This window comes from Lontra canadensis, unplaced genomic scaffold (assembly GCF_010015895.1).
Source record: "Lontra canadensis isolate GAN:19392208 unplaced genomic scaffold, GSC_riverotter_1.0 scaffold4, whole genome shotgun sequence".
NCBI classification, from domain to species: Eukaryota; Metazoa; Chordata; class Mammalia; order Carnivora; family Mustelidae; genus Lontra; species Lontra canadensis.
The window spans coordinates 35,726,119-35,744,025 of record NW_022630998.1 but is presented as its reverse complement, the minus strand read 5'-3'; the positions used below and the strand labels follow the sequence as shown (position 1 = coordinate 35,744,025).

General features: G+C 39.2%; 1 protein-coding gene across 4 annotated transcripts in view; it reads left to right on the top strand.

The window, feature by feature from the left end:
- The window catches only part of IQGAP2 (IQ motif containing GTPase activating protein 2), a 277,729-nt gene that overhangs the window by 251,190 nt on the left and 8,632 nt on the right, over positions 1-17,907 (top strand). For all 4 annotated transcript variants that reach the window (XM_032848144.1, XM_032848125.1, XM_032848135.1 and 1 more), the window contains 5 exons: positions 185-317; positions 3,205-3,307; positions 4,184-4,325; positions 13,619-13,706; positions 15,866-16,078. In XM_032848144.1, coding sequence (XP_032704035.1) covers positions 185-317; positions 3,205-3,307; positions 4,184-4,325; positions 13,619-13,706; positions 15,866-16,078 — 679 coding nt within the window. The remainder of the gene's footprint in view (positions 1-184; positions 318-3,204; positions 3,308-4,183; positions 4,326-13,618; positions 13,707-15,865; positions 16,079-17,907) is intronic.

Sequence of the window (17,907 nt, the reverse complement as noted above, 5' to 3'; positions counted from 1 at the left end):
TAGGAGCCATTCTGGAAGATTCTGTAACAAGTGCCCCCCTTCCCAACACACACACACACACACACACACACACACACACACAGTTTGGGATGGAGAATAAAGCACTAGTCATAATTCATGATTTCCTCAGTGTTTTGACAAAGCTATTTTGAATTCTGTCTTAAGCATTTGTTTTCTCTGTTAGGAAATACTTCAAAGAAGCCTGTAATGTCCCTGAGCCAGAAGAAAAGTTTAATATGGATAAATACACAGATGTGGTGACAGTCAGCAAACCCGTCATTTATATTTCAATTGAAGAAATCATCAGCACACATTCAGTAAGTAGGGTCTTAGCACGTTTCAGATGCTGTTTTCTTGAAAATGCTTAGCCTCTTCGGGGCTTCCTGTAAGCATGTGCTAATAATACTAAACTCAACATCCTAAGAAACCTTTGATTATTTATTCCCTGACTTATATATGAATAAGATTTCTTTTCCCAAACAAGTCACGTTTACTTTTTACATGGTGCGTTTATTCCCGCTAGTACATAATAAAACTCCTCCCAAACCAGCCAAGTTTTCTTCTTACATGATCTGTTGACAAAGTCAGCCTGTGAATGTAAAGTTTAAGTCCTGAGCAGGGATGGGTCCTGCTATTTCCTCTACCCACCAGGGCTACACTGCCTGAACCCCCACAGTATTTCTCTTCCCCTTTGTAGAATCTTCCCAGCTTTTCCTTAAAATTCTGGGATAATGAGAATATTCTCTCTCTTCTAATGTTGGACATAAAGAGAGGGGAAAATAGGCTGTTCAAGGTTAGGAAAGAGAGGACACCCCACCCAACATTAGCTGTCTGCAAAGAATCATTTCTCTTGTTCTGGAAAACCCCATTTCTCAAGGCAATTTCATAGTCTGTGGTATGTCATAATGTCTCCATCCAGAGGGCATGCAAATATCACCACCATCAGCCATGAAAGGAATATTAAGCGCCTATTGGGGTCAGGGCACTTAGCTCAGCACAGGAAAGCCTTAGATGGCTTCTTAATCATTTAAAGTTAAAAAAGAGGCTAAGTGTTGAGAGTATCTTTGGTTTTTTGGGTTTTTGGTTTTTAAGACCACTTGGAACATATTTCTTGCAAAACCTGATTTCTAAAAGATAACCTTTTTGAAAAGTGCTTACCACCTTGCTCCTCTAAGAGAAGTCTTAGGGACATGTTAGAAAAGCACTCCAGACCTCCCACATCAGAGCTTACACTCTGCAAGAACCCAGGTTCTGAAGAGACACACTAGAGGTCAAGAAGCCTTCATTAATCATATACCCAGTTTGGATTACACACAACTAGGAGGAAAGCATAACAAATAACACACCTCCGAATGGTCTTGTCCTGCCCATCAAAGCAGATACACTAAGAGATGACAAAATTGGCTGCTAAAATTTCAGTCCATGTTATCAAGTTCTTCCAACAAACTAAAGCTTGAACAGGTTTAGAAGAAAGATTGGATCTTCTTTTGATTTCCCTCTTTCAGGGTTGGAACAAGGAACCCCCCTAACAATTGCAACAAGTTCTCTATGTGTATTTTAAGTGACCTTAATCAATGGTTGGTTGGAACGGCCAGCCGAAGGAGTGAGTTGGTTGATCAAATGAAGAGGCTATACTTCTTTTCTCTATGTATAAACACTCAAAATCATAGAACATGTCCAGCAATGCAACATTTGCAACATTGCTCTAATGAGCGAGTGGACTCATTCATATTTGAGCAACCACTGTTGTCTATTTTATGGTAGATTATCCATCTCAAAAAAATGTCCACACACTGGCTACACATTTGTTGAGGGCAGTATCTTTCTGAAGAAGTGGTAGGGAGTTCTCTTTTGGAATGAGACATTCTTTCCCAGGGATAGCAGAGAAAAAAAATGTTACTGTGTTAATTTAGACTGTTACTCTTTAATGAGAAATAGTCTGTTCTTTTTGTTAACAAAAATTGAAAACAGAGGATTCTGCTTTCCTGGGAAATCTAGCTTGTGACCAGCTTGGATTTTCTTCATGTGTTAGGTTGGAAGCAGATGTATAACGTGGGAGTATTGTAATTGCAGAGGAAGACTATCCTGTTTACGGTCTGTCTCAAAAGAGGAGGTGTCCCCATGTACACAGAAACTTGGCTTCAGCTCAACCCACCCAGCCTGTGACTCCCTGTCCTCTAAGGAACACGGAGACCCTCAAAATAAGCTCTTCAAAGAGACATTTTCAAAAGATATTTATGTTCTTTAATTACCAGAATAAAGGGTCAAAGCTAGCTGCCTAAATCCTCACTCCCCAGACAGCAGCCAAATCAGCTCTCCTGTCTCTTCAGAAAACAAGAACATAAATTTATCCTTTGTTTTGTTCTGTCACTAAAGTACCTTCCTCCAAAAATATACATACTACCATTCCAGATGCCACCATGTCATTTTATCTCCTTTGTTACTTACATAATGCCTTTCTTTACTCACCTTGGATCCTTTTGGGGATTGCGTAGCAGAAGAAACACCTGGTACATCCGGGTCTCAGGCCAAGGGACCATATGGGCATTTCTGTGATCCCTACCCTTGAAAGATCTTCAATGGCAGACAGATTAAAATAGCTTAATGGTGATTTTTTTTATAGCCATAGTGTTTGATTACTGCTTAATTTCTCTGTGAAGAGATATTGAAACGCACTTTTAGTTTACCCCCAGTATTAGTCAAGAGACTTCTGCCCCATTGTAGCCCTTTCCTCTCCAACTCTGACCTTTTCAGTCAAGGTGGACTAGAGCACAGGGATTAAGTGGTAAAAGGCTGCTCTGAGGCATATCTCACAAGATCTTGCTGAAAGAGGGTTTGTGGACATCTCTCACAAAGCTCCAGTTTCTTTGTGTAAAGTAAGCACTTACTGCTAAGATAATATTGAAAACTGTGTGTCCCTGTGGTCTCTAATTTCAATAAATGTCAAACTTGTAATTAAGATTCCAACAGTAGGGGCACCTGGCTGGCTCAGTCAGTAGAGCATGGGACTCTTGATCCTCAGGGTCATGAGTTCAAGCCCCACACTAGGCGTAAAACTTACTTTAAAAAATATATAAAAATTAAGTCCCAAACAGTATTAGAAGAACCTCATCTTGGAAAACCGGAAAGGGAACGTGTAAAAATGGTAGCACTTACGAGCTTACTTTTGTTTGTGTCTCTGTGTTTATTGCTGTCTCTATAAAGCTCCTGTTGGAACACCAGGAGGCGATTGCAGCTGATAAACAGGACTTGCTGAATGAACTACTGGAATCGCTGGGAGAGGTACCTAGTGTGGAGTCCTTTCTTGGTAAGAGCTTCTTCTGCCTCCTACTTATCCTGTGGTTTGTGTTTAGTTGTTCAGTTTTCCTATTCTAGATCAAACAAGTCTTATTGCTTAACCTTACTTAAGAAGGTAAATACACTAGCCCCCATCCTACATTAAGAGTTATGTAATTCGGGTGCCTGGGTGGCTCAGATGTTTAAGTGTCTGCCTTCACTGGGTCATGATCCTGGGGTCCAGAGATAGAGTTCCGTGTTGGGCTCCCTGCTTAGTGAGGAGCCTGCTTCTCCCTCTGCCTCTGCCCTTTCTCCTTGCTCTTGCTCACTCTCTCTTTCATGAATAAATAAACAAAATCTTAAAAAAAAACAAAAACAGTTCTGTAATTCGTCCTAGGTTACAAAGCAATTAGGTATTCTTGGAAATAAACTCTAGATGGATCAAAAGGGATTAGTCAACCTGTACATAAAGAAAAGAAATCATTAAAGAGCCAAGTTTATTACAAATTCCTTGTTGAGTTTTATAAGGATTTCTTTTATTAAGTTCTCTCTTTTAGTAATATTTTCATGTTTTGAGTTTCTGGGCTCCATGTTATTTTAAAGTTCAAATCAGAGATTTTTTTAAGGGGTGACTGGCTGGCTCAGTTGGTGGAACATGCGACTCTTGATCTTGGAGTTGCGGGTTCTAGCTCCATACTGGGAGTAGAGAATATTTCAAATCTTTAAAAGAGAGAGAGATCTTAAAAGTCTCTTGCAATGTATTAGAATGTGTTTTGTTTTGTTTTGTTTTATGAAGACCATTATCCCTGTACAACTGAGCCTGTCTTTCCCATAGAACCTTTATCTTGCGTTGCAGATGCCAACGCAATGAGTGAATGGTAAGAATAACAATGTTTTATTTCTGCAGGGGAAGGAGCAGTTGACCCCAATGACCCTAACAAAGCAAATACACTAAATCAACTCTCAAAGATCGAGATTTCCCTTTATTTGACAAGCAAGTATGACCTAGGGGATGGCGAAGCTATAGATGGCCAAAGCCTCATGATAAAGTAAGTTTGGGGCATAATGGGCACATTGTGTCTCTGATTGCGCATCTTAAAACATGCAAATTTAAATAGGCTGAATCCCCAAATAATTGACTTTGATGTATATAAATATTGAAATATGTTGTTTATTCATCAAACATCTGACCAACAGATAATGGACTACTTATCATTTAAGAAGAAACTAAATATTATAATAGTTTATAAAGCCCATCTTGTTTTTCGGTTTTCCATGTAGCAATTTGATTCCTTTCTGTTAAGAAACAAAGTGATTAATTCTGCCTGTAAAAGTCCTGAGGTAATTAAAGGGAAATAACTGTTTCTGAGTGGTGAAAAGATTAATGAGGAAATACTCAAGACCATATTTAATGTCTGGTATCCAGTGTTGATATAAAAGACGCACCACAGTAGGACCGAACACTGTCATTTGCTTTATTAACCTTCTTTCCTGTTACACTAAGCCCAGATATGTTTACCAGCTTTCATTTATACCCTAGTTTCTGCCCCCGAGAATTTACAGTGAAGCATTCATGATTTTATACTGTATTATTTCCATCAAGGCCTCTGGATGTTCCATACCAGCCCTTTACACACGGAGTAAGAAAGAATGAAATCCATCACTATAAATCAAAACACCATAAGCCAAAACATATGCTCACCAAACAATACAGTTTTTAAGAACTTAAAAACAAAAGGATGCATAAGTCAGTTGTGTATTAGACTGAGGTAGAGAATGGAAGTAGGAAATGGGGCCAAAATGGAATAATTACGTATTTAAATAATACTTCACACATTACTTCCAAGTTATATGTCATGAGTTCTGAGGTGGTTTTTATTTGTAACGAGAGCTATCCTTCCTGCCCCGACAGGATTCCAACAGCCCTCACCTCCAGTTAATTTTTTTCCAGCTGTTCATTATCATCCATTAAAATGGTGGGAAAAAACCTAGTGTCCTTTGTTCCCACCCGTGCTGCTTCTTTTTGGCTTCCTTAGTTTGTCCTCAGATTATCTAAGGCCTGACCTGTATTCATGTACCAAATCTTCAGGACCTGCTCTGTGTCCATGGCCCTGGCTTGATGCTGGGGCTATAGCAGTAAGCAAGCCATTAACGGTCTCTCTCCTCCGGGTGTCTGAAGTCCGCTGGTAGAGAGCAGGACAGAGGCCAAGCTGCAGGACTCTTACACAGCCTTGCCCTCAGAAGAGGAGTTGAAGGCAGTTCCTTAGACTACTAAATAGCAAGTCAGGTTGAATTTGCAGAGAGACAACGCAGCGCAGGGCGGCGGAGGCAAGGGGGGAAACTGCGCAGTCTGTTCTCTGGGTTCCTGGGTGAAAGTGCCAATTGTAAAGGGAACTGGAAATGCAGATTGTATGGTTCTGCCATACAAATTAAATGAGGCCGAGCAGCCTATGATCTCATAAGCTTTGTCCTTACAAGTCATGGGAGGAAATTTTCTCATAATTGGTTTGTTCTTTTATTTGAACATCATTTTCTAAAGGCAGTCAACTCAAATACGTGCATTAATGAATGGAAATCACAATGTGAGTAGTCTAAAATGTCAAATAATCTCAATGTCCTGTATTTATATATATTTATACTTCTTTCTGAAGAGTCTCCATGGGTCTGTGAACTTTTGGAATTCATTTTAAAAGCAGAACCATACAAGTCAGGCCTGTTGGGCAGCCATATGTCTTAGGGGGAGAAACCTGGTCCATTGTCCTACCTGCCTCAGCCCTTGGAGGTCTCTGTCGCAGCTGCAAACAAATAGTGTCTAAGTAGAGCCACTCATTTTTTTCTTAAGTGGTAAAATATACATAGCACAAAATTTACCGTTTTAACCTTCTAAAGTGTACAATTCAGGGGTATTTAGTACATGCAGAATGTTACACAAATATCACTATTTTCTAGTCCCAAAACATTTCATCACCCCAAAAGTAAACCTCACACCCATTAAGCAGTCACTCCCACCACCCCAGGACATCTTTCCAAGCCCTGCTCTTTAGTCCCTGGTCCCTGATGCTTTCTGTCTCTGTGTACTTGCCTAACTGGGTATTTCATATAAATGGAATCATACACTGTGTAGCTTTTAGTGTCTGGCTTCTTTGACTCTGCATAGTGTTTTTGGCTGGATAATACTCCATTGCATGGAAATACCACATTTATCCTGGACGTTTGGGTTGTTTGCACCTTCTGACTATTGTGAATAGTACCTCTACGAACATCAGTGTGCAAGTTTTTATTTGAACACCTGTTTTTGGTTCTTTTGGGTATAAACCTAGGAATGGAATTGCTGGGTCTTAAGGTAATATTAAGTTTAGCTTTCTAAGGAACTGCCAAACTTTCCTCACGTTGGCTTTACCATTTTATATTCCTACCACCAAGATGTAAGTGTTCCAATTTTTCCACATCGTCACCAACACTTAGGTTCTGTTTTGCCTTGTTGTTATAGCCATCCTAGTGTGTATGAAGTACTATCTCATCAACGCATTGATTTGCATTTCACTGATGATTAATAACATTGAGTGTCTTTCCATGTCCTTGTCAGCCGTTTGTATACCCTCTTTGTAGAAATGTCTACTCAAGTCTTTTGCCCGGTTTTTTAAATTGGATTGTTTGTCTTTTCATTGCAGAGTTCTAAGCATTGCTTCTATATTCTGGATAGTAAACCCCTACCCGATTTATGATTTGCATATACTTTGACCCCTTCTGTCGGTTGTCTTTTTATTCTCTTGGTAATATCCTTTCATGCATAAAAGTTTTTTAACTTGATAACGGACAGTTAATCAATTTTTTTGTTGTTACTTGTCCTTTTGTTGTTATGTATAAGAAATCATTGCCCAATCCAAGGTCATGAAGATATACTCCTATTTTCTTCTAGGAGTTTTATAGTTTTTGTTTTTATATTTTACTTTTTTATTTTTATATTTTATATTTAGGTGTATTATCCCTTTTGAGCTAATTTTTGTGTTTGGTGTAAGGCAGTAGGCCAACTTCATTTTTTTGCATGTGGATGTTCATTTGTCTTACAACCATTTCTTCAAGACACTATTTTCCTCAAATAAATGGTCTAGGTACCCTTGTCAAAAGCCAGCTGACCACACATGTATGCCTTTCTGGACTCTTCATTCTATTCCATCCATCTATATGTCAGTCCTTATCCTAGTCCCATGTTGCGTTGATCACTGTAGCTTTGTAATAAGTTTTGAAACTGGTGAGTCCTCCAAGTTGTTCTTTTTCAGGAAGACTGTGGTTACTTGGGGTTCCTTGCAATTCAGTGTGAATTGTAGAATAAACTTTCTCATTTCTATAGAAAGGCTTTTGGGCAAGTGTTTGAATAATTCTTGATGATCTACTGCTTTCCTAGACCTCTGGGGTCTAGATAGCCTTCCTCTGGGCATACTTTGAGATCCTGCTATAGGCAGAGCTCTTCAGTAAGCACTCCAGTCCGTGGTCAGTGTGAAGTGAAAACCTGAAACAAGGGGCGCCTGGGTGGCTCAGTGGGTTAAAGCCTCTGCCTTCGGCTCAGGTCAATGATCCCGAGATCCTGGGATCGAGTTCCGCATCGGGCTCTCTGCTCGGCGGGGAGCCTGCTTCCTCCTCTCTCTCTCTCTCTCTCTCTCTGCCTGCCTCTCTGCCTGCTTGTGATCTCTGTCAAATAAATAAATTAATTAAAAAAAAAAAAAAACCTGAAACAAAGATTGACCCAGTAGACTTCTGTGAAAGTGGAATTTGGGTATTGCCCAAAAGATTCAATAGAATTAGCTCCATGATATTAGGCAAACCTTACCTTCAAAGACATTATACTTTAGGTATATATTTGAAAATCTTGCTAATAATAGATAATTATAAAATGTGTCAGTGATAGCAAGCTTAGAGACCATCTAGTCCACATCTCTATCTTTGAGGTGAGGAAATTTAAGTCTCAAATTATGGGAAGCAAGTAGCTAGTCACTGACATGCTTTAAATTCATAAGCCCTTTATCATGGATATTTCATTAGTAGACACCTTAAATATTGATTTGAAAACTCTAATGGGGATGTCTTTTTTCCAAGCTAATAAACCAAATTCCGAACTCAAACATAATGTATAGTTTTTGGAGATTTTCTTTTTTTTTTTTTTTTTTAAGATTTTATTTATTTATTTGAGAGCGAGACAGTGAGAGAGAGCATGAGCGAGGAGAAGGTCAGAGGGAGAAGCAGACTCCCCATGGAGCTGGGAGCCCGATGTGGGACTCGATCCCGGGATTCCGGGATCATGACCTGAGCTGAAGGCAGTCGTCCAACCAACTGAGCCACCCAGGCGTCCCAGTTTTTGGAGATTTTCATTACAGAACCAAATTTAACTAAAATCAGACAACACCTTTCAGAAGTTAATGGGAAATGGACAGTCATGGAATGCAGAACATTTGGGACATGAAAATACCTGGCTTTCCTCTATCAAAAACAAAACTATTTTGCTTCCTCCTTAAACAGGTTGTGTTTTTAACTTTCAGAAATGTCCTCTTATGATTAATTACAAAACAACTAGCCTTACAGTGATGAGTAACTCATCACCATGGGGGCATCTGCCATAGAAGAATTTGAGACATTTTTTTTTAAGATTTTATTTATTTGTTTGACAGCGATAATAAGTGGGCAGAAAGGCAGGCAGAGAGAGAAGCGGGGAGAGCAGGCTTCCCACTGAGCAGAGAGCCTGATGTGGGGCTCGATCCCAGAACCCTGAGATCGTGACCTGAGCCGAAAGCAGAGGCTTAACCCACTGAGCCACCCAGGCACCCTGAGACATTGTTAATCCTTATGCTTATAAACTTTATATTATGCTAGCTTTATAATTCTCAGTAATTCGATGAAAATGATAGCAAACACCTATGTAATGTTACCACATGAAAGGGACTATCTTATAGATACAGATAAATAAAAATATGTATGTATATTATATACTTATATATTCCATTATATATATATATAATATTCCAGATATTACATATCTATATAAATATAGATATAGATATAGATGAAATCTGTTATGTTATATCTCAGCAATCATAAGAGGCAGAGGTTATTATCTCTATTTTATGCAGAGACACAGAATTCTGTCTCTCACAGAAGAGACAAAAACTCTTTCCTAGTTAATATGGCTAGTAAGAGGAGAATAGGTTCACACTCAGATGATCTTAACTCTTCCAGGATCTGCCCTCTTGATTACAAGATTTTACAACTCATTGAGGGCAAGGCCACTACTCTTTGTACCTTTGGGAATCTTGGAATAAATCATGAGAATGATAGCAGAGCAGTTTCTTCGTAACTGATGCTGGGGGATCTTTCCACGCCAGAGAGGAAAGACTGACCAATCGATGGGAAGGATGTAAAGGCACAGACGGGAGTAGGAAGAACACTGTCTTTCCCTTCTGTATGTGAATGGAATAAGGTTCCTCAGTTTGGGCTTTTGCCATTTTGCCAATACTACCAAGCCTGGTGATACTGAAAGAACAAACCCAAAAATCCTGGTTGAGGCCTCCTGGGGAGACCTGGAATTACAGCCTCAGTCTGGCACTTACTGGCCATGGAACTCTGAGCAAGTCACCTCAGCATCAGTTTCCTCATCTCTAAATGGGGAAGAGGGCAGACGGAGAGGGGAAGGAAGGGATACAATGAGGCAAAGAAGGCATGTATTAACACTGTATAAATTATAGAAAACTACATAATCATAAATCTTTCTCATGATAACTCATGATTCCACTTCAAACGTGTGATCTCTGGGGCTCCTGGTGGGCTCAGTTGGGAGAGCATTTGATTCTTGATCTCAGGATCATGAGTTCGAGCCCCATGTTGAACGTAGAGCTTACATTTAAAAAAAAAAAAAAAGTGATCCTCATGACCTTTTTAAGCTTGTTTTTCTACCAAAGTACGTGTGTTTCAGTAGAAGGCAACATTTGTGGATTTAATCAAACTTAGTTGCCTGGGTGCTTCAATCGTCATTTCTCAGGAACTTTTTTTCCCTATCCCATGATTCAGTTGAGGCACCTAACATCCCACCTGAAAGACATCTTTACTTTTGGTACAAACTCGCATGGGCCCTAAATGGCTAAGTTGATACTTGATGTCTGGTGATAAAAATGAAGAATCATGCCAGAAGAATTTTAAACAACTGGAAATATTCCTTAGATTGCACAAACATGAATTTCTTTTCAAACTTGGGCAAACTGTAAGGCAGATGGCAGGGTGGGGGGAGGGATGCTAGAGATGCTACTGGTCAGACCATCATCAAAGATGCCATAGGAGTGGAATGGCCAAGTCTAAGGAGCCACACCAACACGTGGTCTCATTAACCAACAATAGGACTTGAACACAGCTGCGGTGAACAAACTCCCTGCTGTGTTTCTTTTTCTCTTAATTCTTCCCTAGAATTAAGGTTCTTGGTCTCATTGGCCTGGTGTCTTACCTATTGCTGGAACAGCCAGGGAACCAGTCCTCCAACCAGTTAGTTGATTTATGGTGGTTAGACTATATATAGAATATTGTGTTTGCATTGGGGTGAGGAGGGGACACATCTTAAGATCATTGGCAAACAGATGGGAGCAAAACTGTTAATTCTGTTTAAATCTTATTGTGAAGAGGCTTAAGGAACTGGGGGTTTCACTTGCAGAAAAAGAAAGGAACTGGGGGTTCGCTTGCAAAAAGAAAGGAGTGGAAGAGAGGATGGGGACACAATTTGGGCCTCTCTGCAGGTTTGTGAGGGGCTGATGATATGGAAAGTGAATTCAACTTGTTTTTTGTAACTCTAGAAAAATAGTATAACCTCTCTCTAACTCTAGAGCCTCTAATGTCTTAGTTGCCTCACTTGTATGATCAGGGGTTGGACTGTTTCCCAAAGGTTCGCCTCAGTGCTGAAGTCCCATGACTAACCAGGTCCAGTGAGTGGGATTCACTGGAAGGCAGGCCTCTTAGAGTGAGCTTGCTATGTAAGAATGGAATGTTCCAATGTGTACTTGCCAAAATAAATTCAAAATGAGCCACACAAGAAATTACATTTTGAAAAGAAACAGGTGAAATTAATTTCAGTCTGTGTAATCCAATATATTGAAAATGTCATTACTTCAATATGTAATTAATGTAAGAAATTGTTAATTTTTTCATATTTAAACATTCATAATGTGGTGTGTGTTTTACACCTATAACACATCTCAGTTTGGACTAGCCATGTTTCAAGTGGTCCATTGCCATCTGTGGCCAGTGGCTGCCATCTTGGGCAGCAAAGCTTTAATGACCATGTGGATGCTTACCACATGTCAGACCCTAGTGAGCGGCTTTACATGTGACTTTTCATTCAGTCCTAAGTCCTCTGAGAGATTCTGATTCTATAAATGAAAAAAACAGACTCATTGGGATTATATAAATTGCACAAGTCCACACAACTAGTAAGCCACAGGAGGCCCAAATGGACCTTAGATCTGTCTTGTCCCAGCGCCCTTAACCATTAGCATACTGCAGGGGGAGACAGTGAGTTCCCTGTCCTGAAACAGGATAGTTAACTTACATGTGAGATGTCTGGGGTGGAAATTTGGCGGTGGATTCCACAGGCTAGACATAAAGCTGAATTCCAATAGAAAGACCTAGTATAGCTAGTTTGTGCTTGAACGACTCCTTAACAAACAAACATTCTTTGTCCCTGGTATGCCCGCTTTAGTGACCACAGTCATTTTGGTCATTAGATACCCTCTCTAAAGAAACGAGCTAGGAGTTTTCTAGAAAGATAGATCATAAGTGGTTCTTAGAATTTTATTGCCAATATGAAACCATCACTGTGTTGACATTTTTAAAATCATCCAGTGCTTTTATTTTTAACTTGATGCTCCTGTTAAAGATATTAATGATGATTAGAAGAGGGAGTTATGTGCGGAGGAAACAAGACTTGGCTCTCTAAACTACAGCTGCCTTAGGAGCAGTGCCCTCTCCCCCAAGGCTATAATTAGCTGTGTATCCACCTTGGACTCTCCAGGGAGGGTTCGGACATTCCCAGACAGCCTGTAAATCCCCAGCAGGGAAAGGTCATGGGTCAGAGGAAATAGCTGTAATCATTCTTCTCATACAGACCGGCAGTAAATAAGAAATGACAAAAGTAATATTTACAAATGGTTTCTTGGATTTTATCCTATTTTCAAAAATAAGATATTTGGACTTCACTTTGAGGGCTTCCTCTGTCATTGGCCCCAATGCTTCAAAACATGAACAGTGTTTTGTTTTCATTTTCCTATTTTCATGCCGTGTGAACATTTCCTACTATAAATGAAGAAGAAAGACATCATCCAGTGATGGCATGCCATGCCTTTCAAAGAAATGATGTTAAATCCAGCAGGGCAGCAAGAACAGTGAAACTAAAGTCATCAATTAGACCTGTTTATAATTTAAGGCGGCTCTTTAAGTGTCTCTGTTTTTCGGAAGGGCAGCTATATCCAAAAATAATTTTCCACTCATGTAAATGTACACACACAATTGACCCTTTGCCTTTTATGTTGAAATCTTTTCACATCACTACATAAACCAGTCTCTGAGGAGGATGGCCATGAAGGACACATGTGAAATAGTATTGTGGTTTTAGCACTTTCAGTGGAATTTCCTAGCCACTAGCACTTTACTGAGCAACTCCTCTATTTTTGGCCCCCTGGAGACAAGGACACAAGCCCACCTGTTAGCTCATCCACCAGACCCAAGGTTCTCGAACACCACTGGCCTCAATGCTGTGTCAGCTGGCCGCCAAAGCTGCCCCAGCCCACCTGGGACCATTGCTCCCACTGGCCTTCCAAATGTTCCATAACTGTCTCAGACTAGGAAGAGTAACCGTTGGCCTGGCCCCTAAGGGCTTATAAAGTACTAAACAGGCTCAGAAGCTTCAATTTTAGTAAAGTCGGGAAAGAGGGTATTAGCTATCATTCCTGCATCCTCTGCGGTAGCAACCCATACCGGCAGCGCAGCCCTCCTGCTCATCAGAAGTTGTCTCCGTCTAAAGAGAAGAAAAAGTACTTAGAGAAGGAATCGAATGACATACTCGTCCCCCTGTTACTGACAGCATAATCCCACAACATCCAGTATGTAAAACCCAGACTTTGAAGATAAAGCGTTCACAAACTTGCCTCAGAGCACATGTGAATTTCCGAAAGACTCTTCTACTTTAAAGGGTTATCTTCAAAGCTTCATTTTTATGTGCATTCGTGTAATACATATAGAGAAGCACAGGGGAGCAGATTGTGGTTCAGCAAGAGTGCCTTCTGAAACTCTGTCTCTTGCTTCTCCATTTTGTAAGGACCAAGAAGCTGATAATTGATGTGATCCGGAACCAGCCAGGGAACACATTGCCAGAAATCTTGGAGACACCAGCAACGACACAACAGGTAATTGGCCTTTTGAGTGTAAGATAATAAGTACCGTCTATGTGAGTTGACTTTCTTAACCTTCATGTCCGGTGTTTACTGTTGCCACAAAGACAGTGTAACTGACATGGTTTGAAAGTGAAGAAGTTTCTGTATTACTCTGGCAGCGGAGTTCAGTCATAAATGTAAACTCCTTGGAATGGGAATGAAATATAAAATGCAGCACCAAATGGATGTTGAGTGTAATTTTGTCCTTGACTAGGAAGATAATTCTAGGTCTTTGAAAGCCTCTGAATGTTCACTGTAAACCTTATCAGACAGTGGATAAAGATAGTTCTGGTCAGTAGGATGGAGAAAAATACCTGTCATATCTTATGTATTTGCTCACTTGAAACGTGTCTCGCACATTAAAACCATTTTCCCAAATGCTTCAGAAGCGAATGTCCTGAGCACGTTAGGCCAGAGAACCGTCATCGCGCTGTAAGTGACTCAAAATTCTTAACAGTCGTGCATTAATGTTGTTATCAACATCTTCTAAAATGCATCGTCGTGTATTCAGTTCATTCTGACTTAAGCTAATTCACTCCTATGGCTTTTTAGAGAGTTGCCACTCTCTAAACAAAAGTTATCAAAATTATCTAATTAGGTACTTCTTAGCAGAGCTACTCATAATTTTCCTGAATCATTCTTTCTTTCCTTAAAGATTTATTTATTTGAGAGAGAGAGAGAGCGAGCATGTGAGTGGGGAGAGGGGCAGAGGAAGAGGGAGAGAGAGAATCCTCAGGCAGACTCCCTGCTGAGCACAGAGCCTGATACAGGGCTCGATCCCATGACCCTTTGATCATGACCTGAGCGGAAATCAAGAGTCGGATCCCCAGCTGACTGATCCACCCAGACACCCCATTCCTGAATAAATCGTCATTTAATCAGTTGCCAAGAAATGACTATTTTAATTCAAAAAATATATAGAATGAAACTTCAAGTTATCTGGGGTTTGTTAACGTGAGTATTGTTAAACAATGTAGGCAGAATATCCTACTGTCCTTATTGAACATTTAATTTTTCTCCAAATGTAGCATAGTCACAAGAATGCAGACTTCCAAGATCAACTACAGTCCTGCACCTCCTCACTGTTTAATTCTAGGCACTTAGAAGGGTTTCTCTGCCTCAGTTTCCTCAACTATAAAATGGGAATAATAATAGTGTTTAACTGACAGCAAAAACAAGTGATTTAAAACATGTTAAGTGAGTAGAATGATAACCAGCACTATTAGGTGTCTAATAATCTATTTAAGCCCTGCAGATACTATTGTTGACCACTGACCTGATAAACTATTCCCGTGTACGAGATATTGATCTACCTGTAATCTAATTATATCTGTATCCTTGGACTTTATATTGTGTCAGTCAGTTGTCTAATACAATGAAATGGAAAGATCACCAGTCTCCTTTTATTACTGATTTTGTTTTGTTTTGTTTTTATTCATTTGTTTTATTCATTATTCATTTTATTCATTGTTTTTATTCATTATTCATTCATTCATCTGTCCAAATTCATTTGTTCATTTACTAATCATTTATTTGGGAACTTGGGATGAACTAAAATATTCTTACTTCCTTTGGCTCAAAGACACCCTGCAGGTTTTTCAGAGTTGGTAGTTTGAGAATTATTCCTTTCCTAAAATAAAGGTCTCTGCCCTTGTGGCTTAACAATCTCCATAAATATGGCAGATGTGTGAGAGTTCAGTTGGGTTCTGGATGTTCACGGTGTTTGAATAGCTGTGTTTTAAGGAATAATGTAGTTTTAGTTCCCTCAGCTGAACTATCCAGGAATTGAAATCCTTCCACCCAGAGAATTATAAAATATCAGTTATCCACTATAATATGTTCATTACTAAGGTGATTTCTCATCTTAGCACTAAAGTAGCCATTGAGAATTTTGCTCGAAATAGGCCTGCCACCATTGCCATATTTCTCAAAAAGTTGAAATAATTTCTTCCCGAAGACCTATTCAAAATCCATGAAGAACATAGCTGATTCTGGCCTTTGGACTCTGATGTGAGGATTTCTTTTATTTATTTTATTTTATTTTATTTTGACATGAACTTGCCTGAACAGTTTATGAATTTGTGAGACTAGAGAACCAGAGAAAAGTCAGTATCTTGATATTCCCCTTTCAGGAGACAGATCATGCCAGAGATATGGTAAGCCGAGCAATTATAGATTCCCAGGCTCCAGAAGAAATGAAGCATAGTCAGTCTATGGTTGAAGATGCACAGCTACCCCTGGAGCAGAAGAAGAGGAAAATCCAGAGGAACCTCAGGACATTGGAACAAACTGGACACGTGTCATCCAAGAATAAATACCAAGACATTCTCAATGAGATTGCCAAGGTTTTTGGAAATAGTATTCTTACTTCTTCACTTAGCAGACATTTGTTAATCATTGGTCACATGCTAGGCACTCTCTCAGGTGACATAACAGACTCCTAGTTGTATTGCCATGGTCAATATTACAGATTATCAAAGGTTTCAAAGCCATTGATGACTTTTAATAGAGAAATATCAAAACTTCCCTGCGTCATTAGGACATTTGACGCACACCAGAAATAAATGCTTGGGAAATTTAATAGACAAATTTCATCTATACTTTGAAGCAATACCTACTAAGTTTGAGGATTTTTTTTTTAAGATTTTATTTTTTGAGTAATCTCTACACCCAACATGGAGCTCAAACCTATAACCCCGAGATCAAGTCACATGCTCTATCAAGTGGGCAAGCCAGGCATCCCAATACTTACTAGTTTTAGAAATGACATTTCAATGAGAGTTCTTTCTTGTTAGTTGTCATATAGCCCAGTTGCTCTTAGGATCTGCCACTGAGGTAGTAACTCACGTCCTTGAGAATGTCCTCTGAGCAGCTGAGCCTAAATGCAGTTAACATTTCAAGGGCACTTTCTGTTTTCTCAGCCTATATTTTCACAGTTGGGAAACTTCCTGAGAAAAGGATCTCAAATTAGTGTGAGGAAGCATCACAGGAAATGGATGAGATCTGTTTGCCAAGGATAAGGAAGTATATACTTGTGTCAAAACGATCTTTCCTTCTTTTTATCCAACTATGCAAATTAAAATGGGTCTGGATGTTAAAGGCAGTTAAGTGATCAGGACAGAAGTAAATGTTGTTACCTTCTTGGTGGAAAATCAACTTGGCTTCTTTCTTCCATGGAAATTTAGGGTCATTTAGAGCAGTAGATTTAGTATTCCTACCCTAAGTGACTCAGGGGAAGTCAGATTTCTTTCCATAGCTCTGGGGTGGAAAGTATTTCTCTTTGGGAATAATTAGTAGTGAAATTAATGCTTTTGCCTTTTAAAAAAAAAAAAAGGTTACCATGAAGGCATCCTCTAAAAGATTCTATTTATTGGAGAATTGTTATTTAAAGGTGTGTGCATGTCTATCTGGATTCCTAGGGGAATGTGTTTTGTTTTGTCCACATGAGGAAAATCATAGTAAACAAACACTGTTTTCTTAAATAAAACATTTTCATTTTCATGATTTACCAGTTAGAATTACAAATCAATCTTATGTCTTTAAGTTTAAATATAGCCTAGTTCCTATAGGTTGTGAACAGCTTGGACAACTTAATGTTCTCTGAACTCTCTTTAAATCGAAGGAATAGTTACCAGAGTAAAATTTTTCCAATCAGTCTTGAGAGCTCAGTTGTTTTTGCAAACTTTGAGAAATATTTTCCAGATAGAAAAGCTCCTTGGGGTTTTAGGAGGCTTTTTGTTTTATTTATTTATTTTTTTTTACTTATTTCTAAAATGAATGCATTGATTTATACATGTAAACCTTTCCAGGTAAAATATTCTTCTAAGTGGAATGTTGAACACATTTTGAAGAAATTTGTATCTCCTGGGACAGTCTTCTTTAGGCCCCTCTTAAAACACTATTTTTCTCAAATTAATTGTATGGTTATTCCAGAAATGCTTCTCTGTTTTTCCATCAAGGGAAAAATAAACCTTAGCAACTCTGTTAAAGTGAAATACAGACCCTTGCCAGTCTGGAGTATAAGCGAGGAAGGAGGGACACTTTAGTGTTCAGGGATTAAGGTCACTGAGGGAAGCTACAGGTTAATGGTCACAAATAGGGATTTAATAGTCCACATTCTTCTTGCCCCACATTGGCAATATCATAAAGTCAACTTCTTAAATCTCGTACCATA